Source organism: Vipera ursinii (genome assembly GCF_947247035.1).
Source record: "Vipera ursinii genome assembly, chromosome: 3".
NCBI classification, from domain to species: Eukaryota; Metazoa; Chordata; class Lepidosauria; order Squamata; family Viperidae; genus Vipera; species Vipera ursinii.
Genome location: NC_139516.1, coordinates 126,322,644 through 126,344,321, shown reverse-complemented (window position 1 = coordinate 126,344,321; position 21,678 = coordinate 126,322,644). Strand labels below are relative to the sequence as shown.

Here is a 21,678-nt window from a genome sequence, read left to right as displayed (position 1 = left end):
GTTCTCCAGTGTTCTGTATTTGAAAAGTAAAAGGCAATTCCGTAGATTATATGTAACAATTGTATGGGAGTCAATGGGGATTAGTCTTGAGAAAAAAACAACACAGCAGTTCTATTAAAATTCATGCCACAATCTAAATGGTGTTTTAAACTTGCATTTTGAGCATGCTTAAAATATATTTCACATGAAATATAAACATTATTTGATTAATAAACATAGCATCCCAATTTATAAAAAGGCATGTCATAAAAAATTTAGGCCCCTGCACCAAAACAAAACATGGCAATTGGGCAGTTACAATTTCCTTACCAGTAGAGTTTGAACTGATTTTAACTTTATGAATTTTTCTTGAGATCTTTATTTTCTGCCTGCCTTTTGCTTCAGACCACTCTTCATTATAATTTACATTGTTATAGAATGAAAAAGGTCTACAGTCTCCCTGCCGAAGTATCATTGGCACAATAGTGTGACATGCAACTATGTATTTACATTCTTCTAAAAACATGTTTTTGACTGAAAAAGTAATGACTTCATCTTAGAAAAAAGATCCTATTTAGTGGAATCAGGAAATTCCAATTTTAGGATTGAACAAAACTATGTGTGTACCAAAAAAAAATCCATTCCCCAAACTACAGAATACTATTTGACTTATGCTAAAAAAATTTTTAAAGTTACACGCTTTGCATCCAGGACCAGCTTAGAATGGTTCGAAATATACCATTGAGAGTACATGTCTTCATATGGTTGCTGCCACAATTAGGTTCATTTAAGAAGCATAGCTGACATCTTTAAAAAAATTAAATGCTCACGTCAGGAAATACAGTACAAAATAAGGGGCACTTTCCAGCCAACCAAATATTTTTAATCCTTATGATTTCAAGGAGTGCGTGAGGAATGTACCCTCCCTAAAATCATAAAAAGGCTGGAACATGCCCAAGGATTGGTCCAAAACATTTTTTACAGAAAGGTTTGAAAGTGAACGGCAGGTCCTTGTCAATTTGTTACCTTTTCATAATCATTCACAGTACGTTCCTCTTGTTCATAAACTGAAGAGCAGAATTTAAATGCACCCCCCTAATGTCAGCTGTTAGAGGGTTCAAGACATTAAGCATAATAGACACAAATGTTTATGTAGAAACTGTCAAAGCAATTCAAAATGTTAACCACCTGACAAATATATTGGCAGCCTTGTTGAAACCCAAATAATAATTTAAAAAAAAATTCCAAAGGTAATCATAACATATTTTGGCAATGCAGATGATACAATGTCCATGACATTCTATCCCAAGCTCTGAAGAATACTCATTTGCTTCATCTCTTTATAAAAGTCAAACAGCATATGCAGCCAGCATCAATCCAAAGAATTTCCTAGTAATATCTTAAATTATTCTTTGTGGGGTTTTCTTTTCAGCTTCTCTTCATAAGATTCTCCATATTCATTCACTCTGCTCTTATCCACAGGATAAAGCCTTAGGGTTAAAAAGAAATTGTGACATTTTCTTAATCAATGCTTCTGTTTTTTTGCTATTGTTAATACATATATATTTATATGTCTTGAAGTATATACAAAGTGCTTTGTTAACACGTGGTCTAGCTAAAATATGCCGCAAATGACCAATGCTATGTTGCTACTGTAAGCAAGGAATGTTGCATGTGAAGCAAGTATGATTAAAGTCAGTAAATTAGTCTTTCTTTATCCTATCAAAGACATAATGTAAAAGCCTTGAATGACTAAAGCCATGCCAAGTACTGGTGGTCAATATTAATAGGTCCATTTCTTAATCTCCACTGCATATAGCAGATGGTGGCTTGGAATGCAAGAGAAATATTTGGCATAGAACATGAATTAATGAATGAAGTGAAAGAAAAATTGTTAGGCTGTGTCTCTAACGTTATCTAAAGAGAACAATGTAATATATTTGAATGATGGTGCCTGAAGTGGAGTTGGTTTGATGAAAACAGGAATAGAAATGAAGGTGGTTATTAGGAATAAAAAAAATCTAAAAATATATTTTAGAAGGCTAAGTGTCAGCTAGACTGTTGAGGATATGTATGAGAATAGGAATCTATAAGTTGATAGCTGAATGTTACACTTTGCTGAATTGTGATAATGAATGGGGAAAATTGTGCAACATTCTGGATAAATAATTATTTGATAGCATCAATGAAGGTTTTGTGAAAAATGGATAGGAAAATAAAGAGACAAAGAGATGAAAGAAACTACAATACACAATCAATACACGATTTTCTCAACCCTGCATGATATACAAGGCATATCTATATTTTCTCCTGGCAGAAGAACTAACGCTAACCATCTAATTAATGAGAAGAAATTTAAAATAAAAAAAGCGTACCATCTTTGGTAAAGGTACACCAAGAACACCACATCATCTCTAAAGCAAGCCAGCCGATGAGATGTTGGCATTGTAATAATAAATGCAAAAATATCATCAATGAATGTGTTGAACGCCTGTAAGTAAGAGACAAGAGGATGCAGCTTGTTTAATGGCATGTAAATAATGTGTTACTTAAAATAAAAAAAATCAAGCAAATCAATTGATTTTGATGACACAATATTTACACAGAATAGCTGAATTGAAGGTAAAAAGGTCAATTTAAAGGTTACAGAGGGTCTTTCTCTCCAATAATGAAAAATGTAGGTTAAATCTAGAACAAGTGAAACCCATATGCAACATCTAAATGATTAACTTATCCTTAGTAGATTAAAAATATCCTTAGTATGATAGGCTCATGACTCAACAAGCTGACTTTAGCAGTTAATAGACTCATTCAACTTGTGAGCCATAGGGTTAGGGTTAATGGTGCTTGATGTCTTTTCCCCACTTTACTAATGCAACTCCAAGGCTGGTCAGTAAAACACTGGGCTTTGACTGACCTGATGGGCTAAATAATATCACAATTATTAGAGATGCTAATGCCATTATTAATTATGCAAGATTAATGTAATGTGATGTAAGCACTGTGCTTACAAGTCATGTCAACACCACCTTGAGATTCCTGTGCATGTGGCCAAAAGCTCCTCCAAGTCTAGCTTTTCATTACATTCTAAGCTGGTCTTCCTAAGAGTCTTAAATCTAAAATTACTTATTAGGGAAACTGAGAAATAAAACTCTCCCAATTATTTGTTTCAAATCAGGCTATGGACTTTACAATGAATATAAGACTTAATGGTTCTCTATATAAACTATACTAACAGAGTTATTGCCTAGTAACTTTGTGGAATATTTTTGGTAATACCAGGCTGGCAAATAAAATTCCAACTGTAGCTGAATTTTCAAGTAATAACTAATGGCTCAGCAGCATAAATCTTAAGAAGCAAAATTAACTTACCTTGTATGTAAATGCTTTCCATGGCAAATGTGCAACAGATTTCATCTGGAAAGAAAGAAAATAAGAAGGTCATAAAATATATATTAAAAATAGTGAAGGTTGGATTAAATAACATATTACAATGTTGGGTTCAATTGTTAATTACCTTATAATTTACAAAAAGCTGTGGCAACATAAATAGAAATCCAAAAGCATACACTCCTGTTGGAAGGGAAAAAAACACATTGATTGTTGGTGTTATAGAACAAAAATAAATATCCATTTTTATTTCCTCCTGCTTTTAAACAGTAGGAGACACTAAGTGCCGCGCAATTTAATACTGAGCTTTTATTTCAACTTAGGTTCTCACCCTCTCTTATACTGTAGTTCATTCTAGAAATTTAAAATGTTTGGTTCATATTATTTTGTAAAAATGCATAAGAACCCTACAAAATTTTAATTACAGATGCATTACATTAATATTTGAAGAGATATTAGGTTGGAGTGGAAAATTGATGGACAAAAAATTCCCAGAATTTTGTGGGTGTTTCTATCTCTCTCTCTCTCTCTCTCTCTCTCTCTCTCTGTGTGTGTGTGTGTGTGTGTGTGAGAGAGAGAGAGAGAGAGAGGGAGAGAGAGATTTGTAGAGCCATCCAGATCATATATGTGCATACATTGAGAATTCAGCTTGATATGAAACAGACTTTACTTTATAATAAATTGGTATAAATGTACAGCTAACAAATAGGAAAAAGGTAGTCTGCTTTGTTCTACTAGTAGCAAATTTAAAACTGAAATTACAGGACCAGCATTTCAGCTTTATTCTACCTCTTGTAGTCTGATACCAGCCTAATATATTAAGTTGTAGACAGTTAATGCAAATAAATGAAATGGCTTGTGGTCTTAGCACACTTATATGAATAGTTCCTTTTTCCAGATCTGGGTGCCTCTGTTGCTATCCCACTAGATTAGAGCATCCCAGGACCTAATACTGGAATTGATCTAAATCAAGCTGGATTATATCTGTGGTTTCCCCCTCCCCCAAATATGCTCTGAAGCAATGTATGATAGCAAGAATTCAAGTACAGCTATTTATAAACACCCACTTCCAAAAATACTATGCCTCAGCAACTTCTTTGAACTAGATTTAAAGAAAAGCAGTAAAAACTCACACTTACCGTTGACAAAACTATTAATTAACCATGAATACCAGCTTATGAAAAAGAAAAGGAGAGCATTATTTTCATTATTGATCATTTAAAAAAACAATTAACACATAAACGTCTTTCCTCGCTCAAGTTTTTCTGTGCACTTCATATAAAGCACATGCAAATCAAGTCATGAACACACAGAGACAGATGTACTGTATATATGGCGTTGAACTGGAAGTCAGGTACGATATTTTTAATATATAAAAGTACAATATATTACAACCTCCCACCACTTTAGCCAAAATATTTACATAAGTAATACAAAGAGAATGGTGAAGTAGATGAGAACAAAAAGTAAAAATAAATTAAAATTAATATAGAACTATTTATGTTCATATTTATATTTATATACTGGCAGCCTCAGTCATCTACATTGATAGATGGTATCTGAGAAAGAAGGCATCTCAACTTTAAAAAAAGCCCCTCCATTTTTTTAACATTTGCAAAAGCTAGTTGTTTAAATGTAATTAGTTTAAGAAATTCCTGATGACTAGTTGAATTTGGCTTTAAGCCAGAAAAGTCTTAAAAAGTTGCAATAAGTATTGGCCCAATGTTGCACAAGGAGGGTTTATGTTTTTTAGCATTTCATCCATGCTTATTCCTGTAATGACCATTTTCTGATTTAGCAGCTTCAGAAAAGAAGTTGTAGGATTTGCTATCGACTTTTAATAGAAAGATTTAGAAGGCTTTGATTAGAAAAGGCAGTGTTAATTCTGAGAAAGAAGCATATGTTATAAGACGACAGCTGTTGAAAGTAGACATTTTTGAACACTGTAGGATTTTTTTATTTATGCTACCAAAAAAGTAACATAAATCTTATCATGCCTTAGATTTTTAAAGTAGTGTATAGCAGCTTACCTTTTGTACTTGATATTCAACAAAGAGTAAATTGCACCTCCAATACACAATGGATATAGCAAATATGACAAATATTTCATAGCCTGAGAGACAGAAAAAAATAAGTATTCATCCTTTTTTTTCAAATGGCCTCATGGATTATTCCCCTTTCACCATTATAACAGCACTTCTACAGAATAATTTGGTATCCTGAGAGGTAAAGGCTGATGTATATTTGGATTCCAAGATCCAACATTCAATGAACTACATCAAATTCATATATTTATTTATTTATTTATTTTAATTCCATTTATATCCCGCCCAGGGGCCGGATCTGGCCCGCGAAGTGGTTTCATGTGGCCCGCGAAGCCATCCTGGAAACAGTGAGGGAACGGCCCCCACTGCCTTGGCCCTGGCCCTGAGACCCTCCTTCTGCCAGAGCCCCTCAGATCTGTCCCACTCCTGCCCTGGCCCCCATAGGCACCCTTGATGCGAACGATGTAGAGCTGGCCACGCCCACCCAGTAGGCCATATGCACTCTAGCCATGCCCACCCAGTAGGCCACGCCCACCCTGGCCATACCCACCTGGCCCCCTGAGGGCAACTGCAATGCTTATGCGGCCCTAAATGAAATTGAGTTTGACACCCTTGCAATAGAGCATGTTAGGCTACTCACATGGTCATGTGATCAAAATTCAGTTGCTTGGCAACCGGTATGTATTTTTGACGGGTAGCGTGATCTACTGTGACCCTCCCGACAAGCAAAGTCAATGGGGAGGCCAGATTCACTTAACAACCGCGTTACTAACTTAACAACTGCACTGATTCATTTAACAACCATGGCAAGAAAGGTTATAAAATGGGGCAAGACTCACTTAACAACCGTCTTGCTTAGCAAAGAAATGTTGGGCTAATTGTGATCATAGGTCGAGGACTGCCTTTATAGTAAAAAAGCATGCTTTACTGCTTCTCAGTTGGATTCTGTAGTCAAATCAGTATAGATCTTTAGCATAAAAATTTCACAAATCAATAAACTTAAAATAATTCTAAACATAAGGTTATTTTACCTGAGTATCGTATTCCTCAGTTTTCTTCTCAGACTCAGTAAATGCCCCAAACTACACAGAATATAAGAATTAATCAGTATAAATCATTTTACTTATGATCCCAGACCTATAAAACCCAAATATAAAATTTAAAATACAGGGGGAAACAAGCCTAAAATAGTTAAGATACCACTGAGCTTCTGCAAGCTGGAGCTAGTGCTAAAAATTTGGCAATCTTTACAGTGATTATCTAAGGTAGGTCTTGCAGAAGACATACTGTTAATTTTTGACCAGAAAGATAATTAAGATTTAATATAATTGGGTTTATGAGTGCCAGACTCAATGGGTGGTACAATGTTTAGTGTAATAATGCATGTATTAGTAACTCAGTGTATTTGAGCAGAAACATACATCGTTATTACACGGGAGAGGTGTATATTTGTCTGCAGTCTCCATAATAGGCAGCGTATTAATTTCATTAAGGCTTTAGTTGGGCCATCCGTGTAAAGATTTAATTCCAAAGTGCCAGGTGGTCTAATCACATCTCACTTTGCACAATATTACACTACCATATGCAACCTCTTCCATTCTGTAGAGAGACAAATTTTGCATATATCTAGTAGCCTAACCCTTTCCAGCCTGCAATATACTTAAATCTATTCCAGATGAAAATCCAAAGTTGTGAACAGATTGAGTAATTAACATAACATTTTAAAAAATGAAATACCTTTACTGCTGGTATGAGACCATTCCATTCAATTGTCATTTTCAATGCTTTCTTCACTTTCCAAAGCTGGAGGATAAAATGTAAATTCAATATTTTAATGTACCATATTACAAATGTCTCATTGTATAACCTGATTGTGATATTTAATTATAACTATACCTGAATTCCTTGGCATTGGCATTTAATCCTAACTTTTGTTAACTATGTTTTGGAAAGAACTCAAGTTGTCATGATAGTTTAACAATGACCGCATAACAGAGAAACCATATACTCAGCTTTGCTGTTTCTATATACGTGATTCTACAATAAAATGGAATGTATGGTGTTCAGCCTTTAACAAGAGTACTATTGCTTAGGACTTCACTCACTCCAAAAGCAAAAACTTTACATATCAGCTCAATTATATTTAACTAACATATAATAAATATTTTCTTTTGGTCTTATGGTCAAACCATAAATATAGAAATTTTAATTTCTCAAATGATTCTTATAAAGCCATTCCACACTTGTTTTCCCCCCTCTTATGTGAGATCTATTGTGCAATAAGGTTATTCTGTGGATAGAACATGTAGCTGCAGTTACTTTTGTGACTCTGAAGTATAGCTAATGTAGTTTATGGTATATATTTTATACACGTACTTTATACTTATATAAGAAGGCAAGGCTCAAGAGAAAGAGCAAAAGATATTAAATAAATTAAAGTCTTTCAGATAACTAATACTAAAGACTCAGAAAAAAAAATCTAGCACAGAATGTGCCTCAATTGTACGTTTAATTTTAAAAAAGCTCTTAAGAAAATGAAGATACACCTAATAAGTTTGTGAGTAATGGATGCTGGAAATCCCAATAGCGAAAAAATTGAACTTCTTTGCTCCTGCATTGATCTTGCTTTCTCTGTATGACCAGGAAGACAGAATTATGCAGAAGAGCAGGAATGACAGCACGTACTGTACAAAATAGGGTTAAACATGCAAATAAAAGATATGCACCCCATCAAACAAATCAAGTAACTGATCTCAGCCACTTTTTTTCAGATCGTAGGATAGAATAATTGACATATCGTTCAACTAATTTCCATCATCATTAGCTCAATTCACAAATCAATTTAGAATGCAAATCACTTGCAACTAAGCTGGTTCTGACCTATTAAAATAAATTTAATCATGACAGTTTAAATCCTTGCATTCTTACTAAGCTGCTTTGAGAACCGATCTGTCTGTACATATCACATGTAGAGATAATGACAGCTCACCTCAATCACTGCTCCAACACCAGCTGGAATCAGCACCAATAAGCTTGTTTGTTCATCCAACAGAAAAAGAAATATGATCACAGTACTGAAACATCGCCAGAGCACTGCATGAAAAGAGTTCATGTTAGTGCACTGCGGATTTTAGAAGACTATGTTGGATACATTTGGATATATTTGAGAAAAATATCTTACTTATTTTGAAAAATAATTTCAGTTGGAATCACAAATATCATTTTGTTAAACTATGGTTTTCTAAACAAAACATAACCACATTGCACAACATACTAAGCTACTTTGCAAACTGTTAACGGCTAGCTTTAAACAACTAAAACTCTTTTTGGCTAGCACAATCAAACCTTAAAGTTTGGATAATTATAGTTCTATGTTTCTACACAAAACCATCTAACAGTATTCAGTATCTAGCATTCTTTAAACCTAGAATAAGAAGCAGCACTGAACAGGATGTTAAAATTTGGACCACATCTTAAGGCAAAAATTGTAATCCAACTGCAATTTTTTTTTGGCCCATTGTATTTCTTATTCTAGACATGTTGGCTAATAACCAGACTTTAAAAGATGCATTATTCTAGCAAGTTTTTCCCTTCCTAGAAGCAACATAAAGTAGTGCTGCAAGGAACTAGTAGCAGGGAGTATGGTTACAATGGGGGCACTGCAGTGGAAATGAACTAATGGTTCCCATATAAATGATGATGGGATTTGATAGCTTACCCTGAGAATTTGCCTGATTTGGGCTGAACCTCTCATCTTCCACCACTTAGGAATGGCAACAATGAAGAACACAATCCTAATGAACAGGATTTGCCATTCCCAGAGTGGAGTGTATTATAATTTTAGAAGCAGTATAAAATTCTGCTTTCAGTAAGCATATCTAACATTGAGTGAAAGCCTATAGGAGTGAAATAAATCCTTAGGGAAATAAAACAATGGAGAGGGACTTTTCACAATAATCTTTTAGTATACTTGCTAAGAAAGCACAAAGAAAGCAGGTCAGGACCACAGCATGATACTTTCTGTGGGGGCCCTGCCATTTAGAACATTCTAGTCTCTGAAGCCTGTTGAGTGACATCTGAAAGTACTAGGAAAAATCAAATTAAGACAATACTGTTTCGACACGGTTTTAATCTATAGGACTAGTGGAATATTATCTAACCATTGCTATAAACCTTCATATGGGCCCATGATTTTACAACAACCATTTAGAACGTTGTTTAAAATTTTCAGTTATATTTTCTTGGAGTAAATGCCGGTGTGCCTTGTTAACACTGGAAAATAGCAAGGAAGCATGTAGATAAATATGCTATTTACCTGCTTTTGAAGACATGCCAATCATACTCTTCTTTTTCTTCCAGAAGCTGATGTCATTTTTGAATGCAAGGAAATCAAAGAGAAGCTGCAACATAACACCCACCATTAACAGTTATTGCTATTTTTTAAAAAAACTAATGTAACAACAGTTTTAGAGCTGACACAACCTTGCAGCTTACTACAGTTTACTACACTTGATCAGATATAACTGACAATATTTCAGGATGCTGAAAGAAGGAAAACAGTTTCTCTTTACAGTGTATTTTTCCACATCAATAGAATTTTATATTACCTAGATGCATATCAGTATTGTTATTATTGTCTAAAACATATGATCTGCTTACATGGAAAGCTGCAACAAAGAATGTCAAAGCAAGAAAATAGAGGTTTGTATCCACAAATATTCCCTTTACTTCGTCAGCATCTTTTTCTGAAAAACCTAAAAGAATAAGCAGAAGAAATATTTGATCATAGAGATGAAACAAATGTTCCTAGAAATTTAAGTTAAATGTAAAACAATAAATATTTACTATTTTGTAAATACTAAAATAATTCTTGCAAAGCTTTATTAAACACATTATCAGACAGTATTAGGCAAAAATAAAATAAAAATAAAGCTTCAATAGCATTTATTTATGCCTTTCCCATTTGCAGGCTGACATCCAAACCAGAAATAGTCTCACTGTACATGTTAGCAGGTGAAAGAAAGCTGGGATGCTTTATAGAGCTTCTTGACTTCAAATTAATTTTCATAATATTAAATCATAAATTCAAAATACAAGTAGTCCTCAGGTTACAACACCAACTGGGACTGGGATCGCTGTTGCTAAAGCACGATGTCATGATTGCATTGCCTAGTGAGGGCAATCCGGACAATCCCAGTTGCTGTAACCCCAACATACATGGATCATTAAATGGGAAGCAGCAGGAGCCCCAAATAAGGAGTGTAAATGTGTCATGGGAGGATAAAGAGGTGTCACAGCAGGGTGGGGGAGGCCCTGGGGGACTGGCACAGGCTGCATGTGAGCCAAAAAGGGCTTGGGAGACCTGGTGCAGACTGTACACACATCACTGGAGGTTGGGGGAGAGTTTGGGAGGCCCATCACAGGCTATGTACAAGCTAACGGAGGCCTGGGAGAGCGAAGACTATGCATGGGGATGGTGCTGCAGGTGGGAATGATTTACTGGAGCAACTTACAATTTTCCCTGCTAGCTTCCCTATTGACTTTGCTTGTGAGAAGCCAGCAGGGGGAAGTTGCAAATAGTGATGTTGTAATTGCCAGCTGGGCACCTCAGTGCCTGGATCATGGTCACATGACTGCAGGGGTTCTGTGATGGCTGGAACTTTCAGGGACTGGTGGTATGTCCATTTGTTCAGTACCATCTTAACTCTGAAGAGTCACTGAATGAATGGATATAAACTGTGGAAAACCTATAAAGATCCAAATTTAAAGAAAAATATCATGTGGAATTCCTAATCAAAACCAGTTTATCAAAGGGGCCGCTGTATTTCCATGAATAATCCAGAAATGGAGGCTTACCAAACTGCTGTAGAGAGTAAACAGCGTCTTGCATATGAATCCAAAACCGCAGTTTTCCCAATGATATTTTATCATAGGACACTGTAAGTGGAAGTTCTGTTGTTGAACGGTTTATAATCTGCATTAGGTTTAAATATTTCACAAGATTAATAATAAACTGGCTATTGCTTGAAATACTCCTTACCAGTATTAAAGAGTTAATAAAAATGGCTAGGTTCTAATTATACATCCCCCCCAAAAAAATATTCAAAAGAAAAACAATATTTATTTCTGTTATATGTTATTGTTGTTAGCCACCCTGAGTCCTTCGGGAGATAGGGCAGGATATAAGTCCCATTAATAAATAAATAAATAAATAAATAAATATAAATAAATAAATAATAAATAAATAAATAAATAATTTAAAGTTCACCAAAGAATAAGAGAACTATATATAAAGAACAATTCAGTGTATTTGGTAAAAACCCTTCCATCCATCCCTGCATCCATTCCTTTAGCTGCCAACTCATGCATAGCTTACAAGGATTAAAACAATTTAAAATAACACACACAGGGCCATCTCATGGGGGGGGGAATCCACAAAAAAGTAAGAATGTGCTCAGATTCAATAATAGGCTCATATATATTTAAGCCCTTGCCCAGTGCCTGAGGGGAGAGATAGGCTTGGGGGTGTTCTTTTGAAGGACGGCAGAATCAGGACTGGCCAGATCTTGGGTTTGGGGGAGACTGGTAATAGAGAAGATGAGAACTCTAATTCACAATTTGCTAAAGCCATGTTTTTAATACTATACATTTCTTATTATTTTAATCTGCACTATATAATAAGCATTCAAAAATAAGCACATCGTTAAAACAATTTTCCCAGGAAGAAAATGTACATTTTGGACTTTTTCACTTAGAAAAAGGGAAGCTATTGTGAGTGGGAGGCTATGAAATTAGCATAAGGGTAGGTTTTTTTTAATCTCCCTCTCATATAAATGACTGCATGAGCCAAGATTAATCAAAATTTTGACCTAAGGTGCACAGATACACTATGGAATTCAATGCCAAAGGTTTATTGGTCTGGGACCATAAAGAAATATTTTCATTTGCATACCAGTGTTGTGGTACTTGCCAGCTCAAACTTTAATGGCAATAAGGTACCAAAGGTGGTTAGCCTTCCTATATAAAATGCTAGAGAAAATTGGAATAAATCCTGTCACCCTTATACACTATTGTGGAGTTTTCACTTAACATTCGGACTAGGTAAGATATGACAGTAGCATACTCAGGCTGAGTGTCCTACTTCATAAGTTTACACTTATAAAGTTCCTCTTGCACATATTCTGCTGTACAAAAAAAGATCAGCTCTAACATATTTTCACTTTGTAGGAGATATATGTTCAATGAGAGAAGCAGACTGCTATTGGGGCTTATGGATACTGAATTAGAAGAGACTCATGAAAAAATAATTTTAGATATGGTAACAGCAGCAAGATTATTATATGGACAAAGATGGAAGGGTATTGAAACTTTCACAATGGAGGAAGGGATAGTAAAACTCTCAGAATTAGCAGAAATGGAAGAACTGCCCTGTTAGATTAGGGAGAAAACAAGTGCTTTTAAAAAAAAACTGGAACCCTTTTATTGACTTTGTTTTAAAAAAAGAAAAAACAAGTGAAATATTTTATGGATTTAATGATTGCAAAATATGAGAATTCAGTATCAGCTGAAGGGATTTCTGGAGAAGATAAAAAGGAGGGGAGATGATGGGTTTATCAATATCTATTAAAGAAAAGGTCAGAAGTCATTATTTTTTCATAACTTTTATTTTCTTTCCTTGCACTCATTTTTAGATTTGTCATTTACTTTATATAAAATTATTAATAAAGATAGAGAAGCAGACTATTTAATTTTTAAAAAATCACAACTGTTCCTTACCATTAAATCTTTCACTCTGTTGCTCAGCTGATCAATAAATAATATTGGAAGATAGTGCACTGTCTTGCCCAATTGTATCCTGCATTTTAAAAAATATTTATTATAAATATATTGGTTTTGACACAAAAATTTCCATCCTAAACAAATAATTTTACAATATGTGTCTTTCAGAAACAGGTGTCCTTGTATATCCTATGTTGTGTAAGAAGTTTATAGACTGAACATATACAGGTAGTTGCTCTTACACAATGACCATTTATTCAGGTTCAAAGTTAAAAGAGTGTTGAGTGAACAGATTGACAACTGGTCCCTGAAGATTCAGCTGTCACAGCATCCTTGCAATAATGTGATTGTGATTCGAGCATTTGGCAACCAGCACGCATTTACAGAGGCACAGTGTTCAGCAGCCAAGTGATTGCCCCTTGCAACCTTCACACGTGGTTTCTGATGAGCAAAGTCAATGGGGAAGTCGCAAGCTGTGGGCACGTGATGGCTTATTGACCCGTTGTTATTCACTTAATGACTGCAGCTGGAACTGAACTGTCATCGTAAGTTGGGTGGTGGTCACGTGATTTTTCATTTTATGACATTTTATGATTTCATTTAATGACAAGGTTGCTGCTCCCAACTGTGGTTACTGAGGACCACAGATAGACCTCAATTTACAACAGCTTATTTAGTGGTCGTTGAAAGTTACAATGGCACTGAAAAAAGGGACTTATGACCATTTTTCACACTTAGGACCGTTCTAGCATCCCCAGGGTCACGTGATTTACATTCGTATGCTTGACAACTGGTTCATATTTATGACCATCTTTTGCGACCTTCTGAATAAGCAAAGTTAGTGGGGAAGCCAGATTCACTTAACAACCATGTTACTAATTTAACCACTGCACTAATTCATTTAACAAATGTGGCAAGAAAAGTCGTAAAATGGGACAAAACTCACTTAACAAATGTCTCACTTAGCAACATAAATTCTGGACTCAATTGTGGTCATAAGTTGAGGACTATCTGTACTTAGTTGTTCCAGTTTTTGGACCAAAAATGGAATTTTCTATCTGGATCAGTATATGTGGAAGGTATGAATATGGCAATGAGGTCTGAGAGACGACTGTTTTCATAAGAGACCTGAGTTTAAGTTCCTTGTTAAACATATCTTCTTGCAAGCAAATAGTGGAAGCTTTACATAGTTTAGCATGGAATAAACTCTGTTTACATTAAGTGATGCAATCAATTTTTATACATATCCCAACTTCTTTCACGTTGCTTAAGGCAACATACAAGATACCGTACTATTCTTTTTTTTAATCATCAACATCTGAAGTAGTTTAGAGGAAGAAATATGTCATGCTTAAGGCTGTCTGAAATCTGGAAAACTTAATAACTAATCAAAGGTTTGAATATGAATCTTTATGTCTGAATAAATAATATAATTATCTTAATACTATGCTAGGCAGCAATAGTTTGGGTTACCTTCAAAGCCCCCAGAAGCAACACAATTGCTTTCGAAGAAAACTAATCTGAAAATGAAAAATGTATTGCAATAGTAGCATTTCCCAATTTTGGCATCTTCTGGCTTAACGTATCTGGAGACTGTCCAAGTTAGGAAGGCTGCACTAATTTAGTTAGTAATTTAGTTTGCTACTTTGCATACATGTTGCCCAGAGACAGGATCTTGGACGCTGGAGAAACAAAAATATGGGCCCTCAGTGGTAAAATATTATTTGCCCTTGTTGAAAGTCATGATATTAAAGACAATTTTTTATCCTATGTGGACTTTACTAGAAGCAACATTATTATTAGCTTACATTTTCATATATCTGTGTACATCAGCCGGGAGAGAGGATCCATCAAAGACAAAGTCTTCCACCATAACATTTAAAGTCAATCTAGATCTCCAGTGTGACACAGGCTCATCTAGGGCATAATTCTGCTTTTTTTCTGCTTCAATTTGCTATTTAAGAAAAAAAAATATAAACAAGATTTAGTATGACTTTGCAAACACATGTGCTTGCAACAACAGAACAAAACTATCATTTTAGTTATTATTTAAACACTGAAATCACATCACTAAATTTCTCCTTGTATCTAGATAAATATTACATTTGAGGGGGAAACTCAAAATCACAGTAATAGAGGATTCACTTTACAAACGTCTATAAAGAGAGAAGCAAAAACTCAAAATACGTTTTTTAAAATCAAAGCAGATATTGAATTGGCAGGTTCAGGATAGATGTGAGAAAGAATTAACTTGAGTACATTCTGTTACTATTGAAAAAAGCATGTTTTTTTTCTAAATTGAATACAGAAAGAAAATGATAGAAACCACTTTGATATTTCACAGAAAATCTCTGCCGTTTTGAGTGGTTCATGATCTAAGCAAGGCGATTTGTAGCTTACAGAAATTAAAAAAACACCCAAATTCCTATGAACAATACATCAATTTATTTCATTTGTTGATCTTTTAGATTTCAGGAATACACCCCCTCCCCCCAAAAAAACCAGGGGAAAATAATCTCACCTGGGTGATAGATTCTCCTGTAAGAAGATTGATTTCCTCTGGTTTAGGTACCATGTACGTAGTGAGAGGGCTTACTATATGCACTTGCTTGCCATCGTGCCAAGGCAGAATTCCAGCATGATGAAGAAATATGTAAGCATATAATGTCCCATTATTTCTTGTTTTCTTTGGTACAGAAACATTAACTGTTCTAAAAAAACAAAACAAAACATAGTTTATAAAAATGCTTAAACTTGGTCATGGAAATAGGGTAAGTTCTTATCTGTTTAATTCCAAAAGTGAATCACTAGCATTTTAAATGTCACCAATAGACTTTTCTTCCTTATTTGAAAACTTTCATAATTAGGGTTGAAGTATTTTATAGACATAACAATCACAATTTAGCTTAGATATTAATTAAGCATCAGTGGGACCTGGGCAGCAAATAGATATAATAAATAATAATAATAATAATAATAATAATAATAATAATAATAATAATAATAATAATAATGTCACATAACACCCCAGATTTAATTGTCTATAAGAAAAACAAACATGTGGCAGTACCTGGAGACAGCAGAATAAAAGAGAAAGAACTGGAGAAAATCACAAAATACAAAGATTTGCAAACAGAAGTAAAATGACTGTGGCAAAAAAAGCAAAGGTAGTAAAAATAGTAATAAGTGCCTTGGGTGCAATTCCCCAAACAACTGGAGCACCATTTGAATATTATTGGTAATGACAATCAATTGCAAAAGGCAGCTTTACTTGTATACTTTTAATACCATCAAAGAACAACATCTGACTATTCCAGGTCCTTGGGAAGGACTCAATAGGTGGATAAAAATGCCAAATCCAAACTAAATATCTGGCTGACTGTGCAACAAACCATAATAAATTGAACTATTTTGAAGTCACTAGAATTTCAATTGGGTGAATTTCAAATGAGTGACTTTGGGCCAGTCACTCTCTCTCAGCCCATCTTACCTCACAAGGGTTTTGTTGTGGGGAAAACAGAATGTGGAAGGAGTATTAAATATGCTTGCCATTATTATTTTTACAAATAATAACAGAGAGATTAAGAATGAAAATAAAATACATATATTTGCAAGTGCCACATTTGATAAAAGCACAAAACCATTTATAATTCATACAGAGGCAACTTCATGTAACTATCGAACTGAATGGAGCTCCCCAAAACTTATGCCATTTAATAAAATGTGTTAGTCGGAAAAGGTGCTACTAGACTCCTTTTGATTTTTTTGCCACCGTAGATTAACATGGCTCTCCTCCTACAACATTTTTTTTGCACTCCAGCCAGTGGCGTAGCGTGGGTTGTCAGCACCCGGGGCAAGGCAAGTGACGTCACGGCACCGCCGAAAAGACGCGCCCCGGAGCGGCGTAGACTTTCCAAGAAGAGTCGCGTGCATGCGGGATGCTTCCGGGTCCCTCTCGAGGGTGGCTGGGCGGGGCTCCGACCTGCAAGAGCTGCTGCATTCAAGCTCGCACGTGAGCCCCGCTAAATAAAGCCACGCATGCTCATGAAGCTAGGCCGGCTGGCCGGCGGGTCCGTCTTCGCTTGGCCAAGCCAAGCACCTGCGGGGCGCTTGCGGTTGGCCTGAGCCTGGGCGGAGAGTTGGGCGCTTCTATTTTATTCAGTTTATGTGGCCGCCCATCTCACCTGCCGGACTCGTTTCGCTTTGCAAGAAAGAGCAGCTCGAGAGCGGAGCCAAGCCGACTCTGTGCAGCCCTTGGGGCTCCCTGAGCAGCTCGGTGCGAGCGCGCCCCCCCAGATGTTGCGCCCGGTGTGGCCGGCCCCCCCTGCACCCCCCACGCTACGCCACTGACTCCAGCAAACACCATACTTATGGGCCATTACAGTTATCTCCCATTTTATTTAAGTCTTCAAAGAGCTAACAAAAATATAAAACTGCTTTTTCATATAAATAAATGAGAAATAACTGGATGGTAGCTGAGAACTGGAAAAAGTAGCTATTTTTCATTTTGTTTCTTGCTTAAGGAACAGTAGTGAAAAAAATTTCTATCCATTCCATGTGATAGAGACAGGAAGGCAGGAGTTAGCAATGAAAATAAAAATAAATTTTGTTATTTAATTAAGTTTATGGAAAGTTTAAGCAAAATATCATGTGTAAATCCAGAATAACAAATAACCCTAGTATTACGTTTGAAGGACACTTACTTTGAACTAATTTCTATTAACATCAATTAGGCTTATTTCTCATAAATGTGATTAAAACTAAAAGGTCAGATTGTTCTGATATCTTGTAAGCTTTTTGTAATAAAAAGGAAAAAAATATGACCTAGATTTTTTTTCATGAAATATACTGACCAGTGGGTAATAGGCATTTCTATATGATTTAAACATGTTAATACAGTCACTAATATAAATAGGGATCAAAATTTGATTTGAGATGGGTACAAACGAGATCTTTTGAAGAAATGGAACAAATAAATTCAAATTACCTTTCAAATTTTGTTTCAACATCAAAATTGTCCACATTCAAAACCAGGTCAATGTTATTTTCAGTGCCTATGTTTGAGCGTGTAGTTGTGTAAACACTTAGCTGAAACAGAAGAAAGACCATTAATTTATTGCTATTTTGCTGGAGAGCTTAAAGATTCCTGCCTTAATCATTCTGTCTTTTATGTTGAATATCATGTTTCCTCATACACACTGCCACTAATTTCTCTCCCTTCCTCAAAATTGACATAGTTCAGTCTAACTAAAAAAAATGAGATTTAAAAATGCATATAACTTCCTTCTCCTTAATTCGAGCCAAGCCTCATCAAGATGAAAGGAATCCATTATAGTAGTCAATTCACTGTAGTTTAGCAAGCACTTAATAAGTTTCCTATATGTGCCTACTGCAGATACAGTGATTGACAAGTAATAAATCATAATATATGTTCCATCCAGGGCTTTTTTTCTCATAGAACGCTCAGAACGGAGTTCCGGCACCTTTTTTGGATAGAACCTTGTAGAGTAGGCAAGGCGGGTTGAATGACATGTGAGAGTTCCGGCACCTTTTTCTTTTACAAAAAAAGCACTGGTTCCATCTATAACAATCTTTTCAGAAGTGTACAAGTTGTACAGTCTATTCAAATCAAAGATATCCCCCCATCCTTCCTTGAAAAGGTGGGAAAAGAACAAAGCACAAAACATGGAAAAGTTGAAAAAAATTCAATTCATGAAATCACAAAAGAGAACTGACTAGCGCTTACCAAAATTTGATGCTCCCTCCAGATTTTGTAGAGAAGGAGCAACTGCTATAGGTTGTAAGCTGATATATTTAAGTATGCCAATACATGCCCATGTAGTACATCTTTTTGTTTATTGAACATATGTAGTTCAAATTAATGGACCAATGGAACAACATTGTAGTCCCTTCCCTTCAAAGGCTACAATTTTACATAAAAGAGGCACAATTGTTGTTTCTTATCCATATATTCCTCCCAGCAATTGGCAGAAAAATCTTACTCTTGGAAGCTAAGTAGAAAAAAAAGGTACTCAGCTACCATATATTGGAAAAAGGAAAGACAAAAGGCAACATTCAAGTGTGCCATATGGCAAATAGCCATAACTCCCCCATACAATAGGCTAAGATAATCATCATCATCATCATCATCATCTATTTTCATGTCTAGATTGATGGGACTCTGTAGACCAGTACATCCCACAACAAGGATCTGGGCAAAGTACTGACATTAACACTGCGCTCTGAGATAATCTGCCTACTTAATGCCTCCTGGGATCATGGGAAGCGACACTGGATTAAATAATCTGTAGAATACTCTAGCAAGACCCTTCCAATTGCAACAAAAGGGGTTTTTTTTCATAAATTTCAATTGCAGCACTAATTTATTTATTTATTTTAATTCCATTTATATCCCGCCCTTCTCCGAAGACTCAGGGCGGCTTACAATTTTAAAGCACAAATCAATGTGCTTAGCAATAGCCTTCATTCCATGTATATGCCTGCTTATTAGGGCTTTCACACACACCCCCAAGCGGCATTATTACAAAGTCAGCTTAATTGCCCCCAACAATCTGGGTCCTCATTTTACCTACCTCAGAAGGATGGAGGGCTGAGTCAACCTTGAGCCTGGTGGGACTCGAACCTGCACTAATTGCAGGCAGCTGGTGTTACTTAAGGAGGCATTAGCCCACTGCTCCACCAACTGTTAATTACAGTTTCTTTTTTAAAAAAAGACAACCCAAATCCGGTCTGTCACAAGTTCACCTGTCAAAGTTCACCTGCATCTCCAGTCCAAAGGGGGGGGGAGAGAGCAATTATCCCGCTCCGCCCCACCCCAATCACGAAGCGCCACTGCATCACTGCCAACAATTAGCGCTCATTTGCTGGTAGGACTCAGGTGGGAAGAAGGGAAAAAAAAACGGGGGGGGGGGTTTCTCACCTGGAGCTTGGGCCGCCGCGCCAGGTAAGGCCGAATGCAGCCGTCGTTGCTTTCGACTTCGTGGACGGCAGCGAGGCAGGGCCGGGTATGGACGATGCCGTACATCACCCAGCAGGTGTGCGCCACGTAGACGGCAAAGAGCCCCACCGCCAGCCCCGTCAGCGAGCTGCGCCTCGGCAGCATCGCCCCCCAAGAGCAGCGCCGCGGCCGCCACCGGCATCGACTACCCAGCGCAGGCAGCAGCGCACGACGCCGAGCGCTCTAACTCCGGGGCCGTTGCCCGAGGCGAGAGCCGTCAGCTCCCCAGCCGCTTCCCCTTTTTCGGATCTCCCTTCTTTCGACAACGGAAACGAAGCGGCCGCGCGGAGCGTGCTGGGAAACGTAGTCTCTTAGAGGACAATGGAATCCCCGGGCGAGCATTTACACAGAAAAAGGTCAGCCTGCAACGCGAGCGTTCCCACGTGAGGTCAAGATTCTCGCCTCCCTCCGACCCTCACTTGGCAACTCTGGAGCGGGTGCTTGACGTGCCAGAAAGGATCCTTGGAATAATTTTTTAAAAAATTTATGTTCTTTTAAAGCTATAAAATATTCGACCACTTGTAAAATCGTCTCTTGTTTAAAACGAGGGTCGTTCCCCTCCCCCGCAGCCATTAGTTGTTGCTGCTCCTTATAGTACGGGGAACTTTTTTTTCCCCCAGCCTCGATGCGATAGCTCTAGTTAAAAGGGTATTATTTCCAACTTTCTTACGGGAAGCATTCCAGAAAGATATGCCCATTTAGTTTTAGTTTTCTATGGTGTGCTGCGCATTCATAAATCGGAAATCAAATCTGAAATCAGGAAGGTTTTAATATGAGCTGAAGCTGTGGTCTCGCAGTGCATTTTAAAAAGCAGGTGTATTCTCAGGTAACACTTCAGTCAAGCTTTGTGGTTTACCGTGTTATCCTAACACAGGGGTCAGCAACCTGAAACAGTGAAAGAGCCACTCGGAACCGGTTCCCTCACAAAAGGAAAAACTGGGAGCCGCAAAAAATGTGTGCACATGCGCGTACATGCGCACATGTGCAGAACAGGATTTGACTGAAGAGTGGAGCCAAGGCGAGATATGGACCTACCCTGCATATTTGAATTGATTGGTTGAACTTTTTTAGTCCCATTTTTTTTTGGATTGCACATGGCAGAGGACTGGAGCCGCGGGTTGCAGACCTGTGTCCTAACAGAATCCTCTGGAGCTTACCATAAAATTGGTATAGTGGGTGATAAGTGTGTTGGACATGCTAATATCGTAAATCTTAAGCTTCTTAAAATTAAACAGACACAGCTCAAAGATGGCACTAGCTGTGGAGAAGTGAGCAGTCATTGTAGGAGTGATTCTAATAAGTTTTTTAAAGGTTCTGTTTAGTAATTGTCGATTCACCCTCACCATGAGCATGTAGAAGCATATCTTATTTCTAAATCCAATTTGTGACTTAAATATAAATCTTTTGATCTATGTGTAAACCTATTTGGGATGAATCAGTTATTAGTCTTTGATATAATGTTTAGCT

At 36.7% G+C, this 21,678-nt stretch overlaps 1 protein-coding gene across 1 annotated transcript; it reads right to left on the bottom strand.

Annotated features, from left to right (window-relative positions):
* Positions 1-662: 662 nt before the first annotated feature.
* CLPTM1L (CLPTM1 like) lies at positions 663-20,722 on the bottom strand. The gene is made up of 17 exons (XM_083359788.1): positions 20,134-20,722; positions 18,181-18,281; positions 15,715-15,904; positions 15,002-15,147; positions 13,191-13,269; positions 11,271-11,388; positions 10,074-10,168; positions 9,730-9,814; positions 8,404-8,507; positions 7,152-7,217; positions 6,446-6,496; positions 5,400-5,482; positions 4,509-4,543; positions 3,497-3,552; positions 3,352-3,396; positions 2,355-2,470; positions 663-1,469 (listed from the first exon to the last, which is right to left on the bottom strand). The coding sequence occupies exons 1-17, from the start codon at positions 20,314-20,316 to the stop codon at positions 1,385-1,387; spliced, it is 1,638 nt and encodes a 545-aa protein (XP_083215914.1). The 5' UTR covers positions 20,317-20,722; the 3' UTR covers positions 663-1,384.
* Positions 20,723-21,678: the final 956 nt, after the last annotated feature.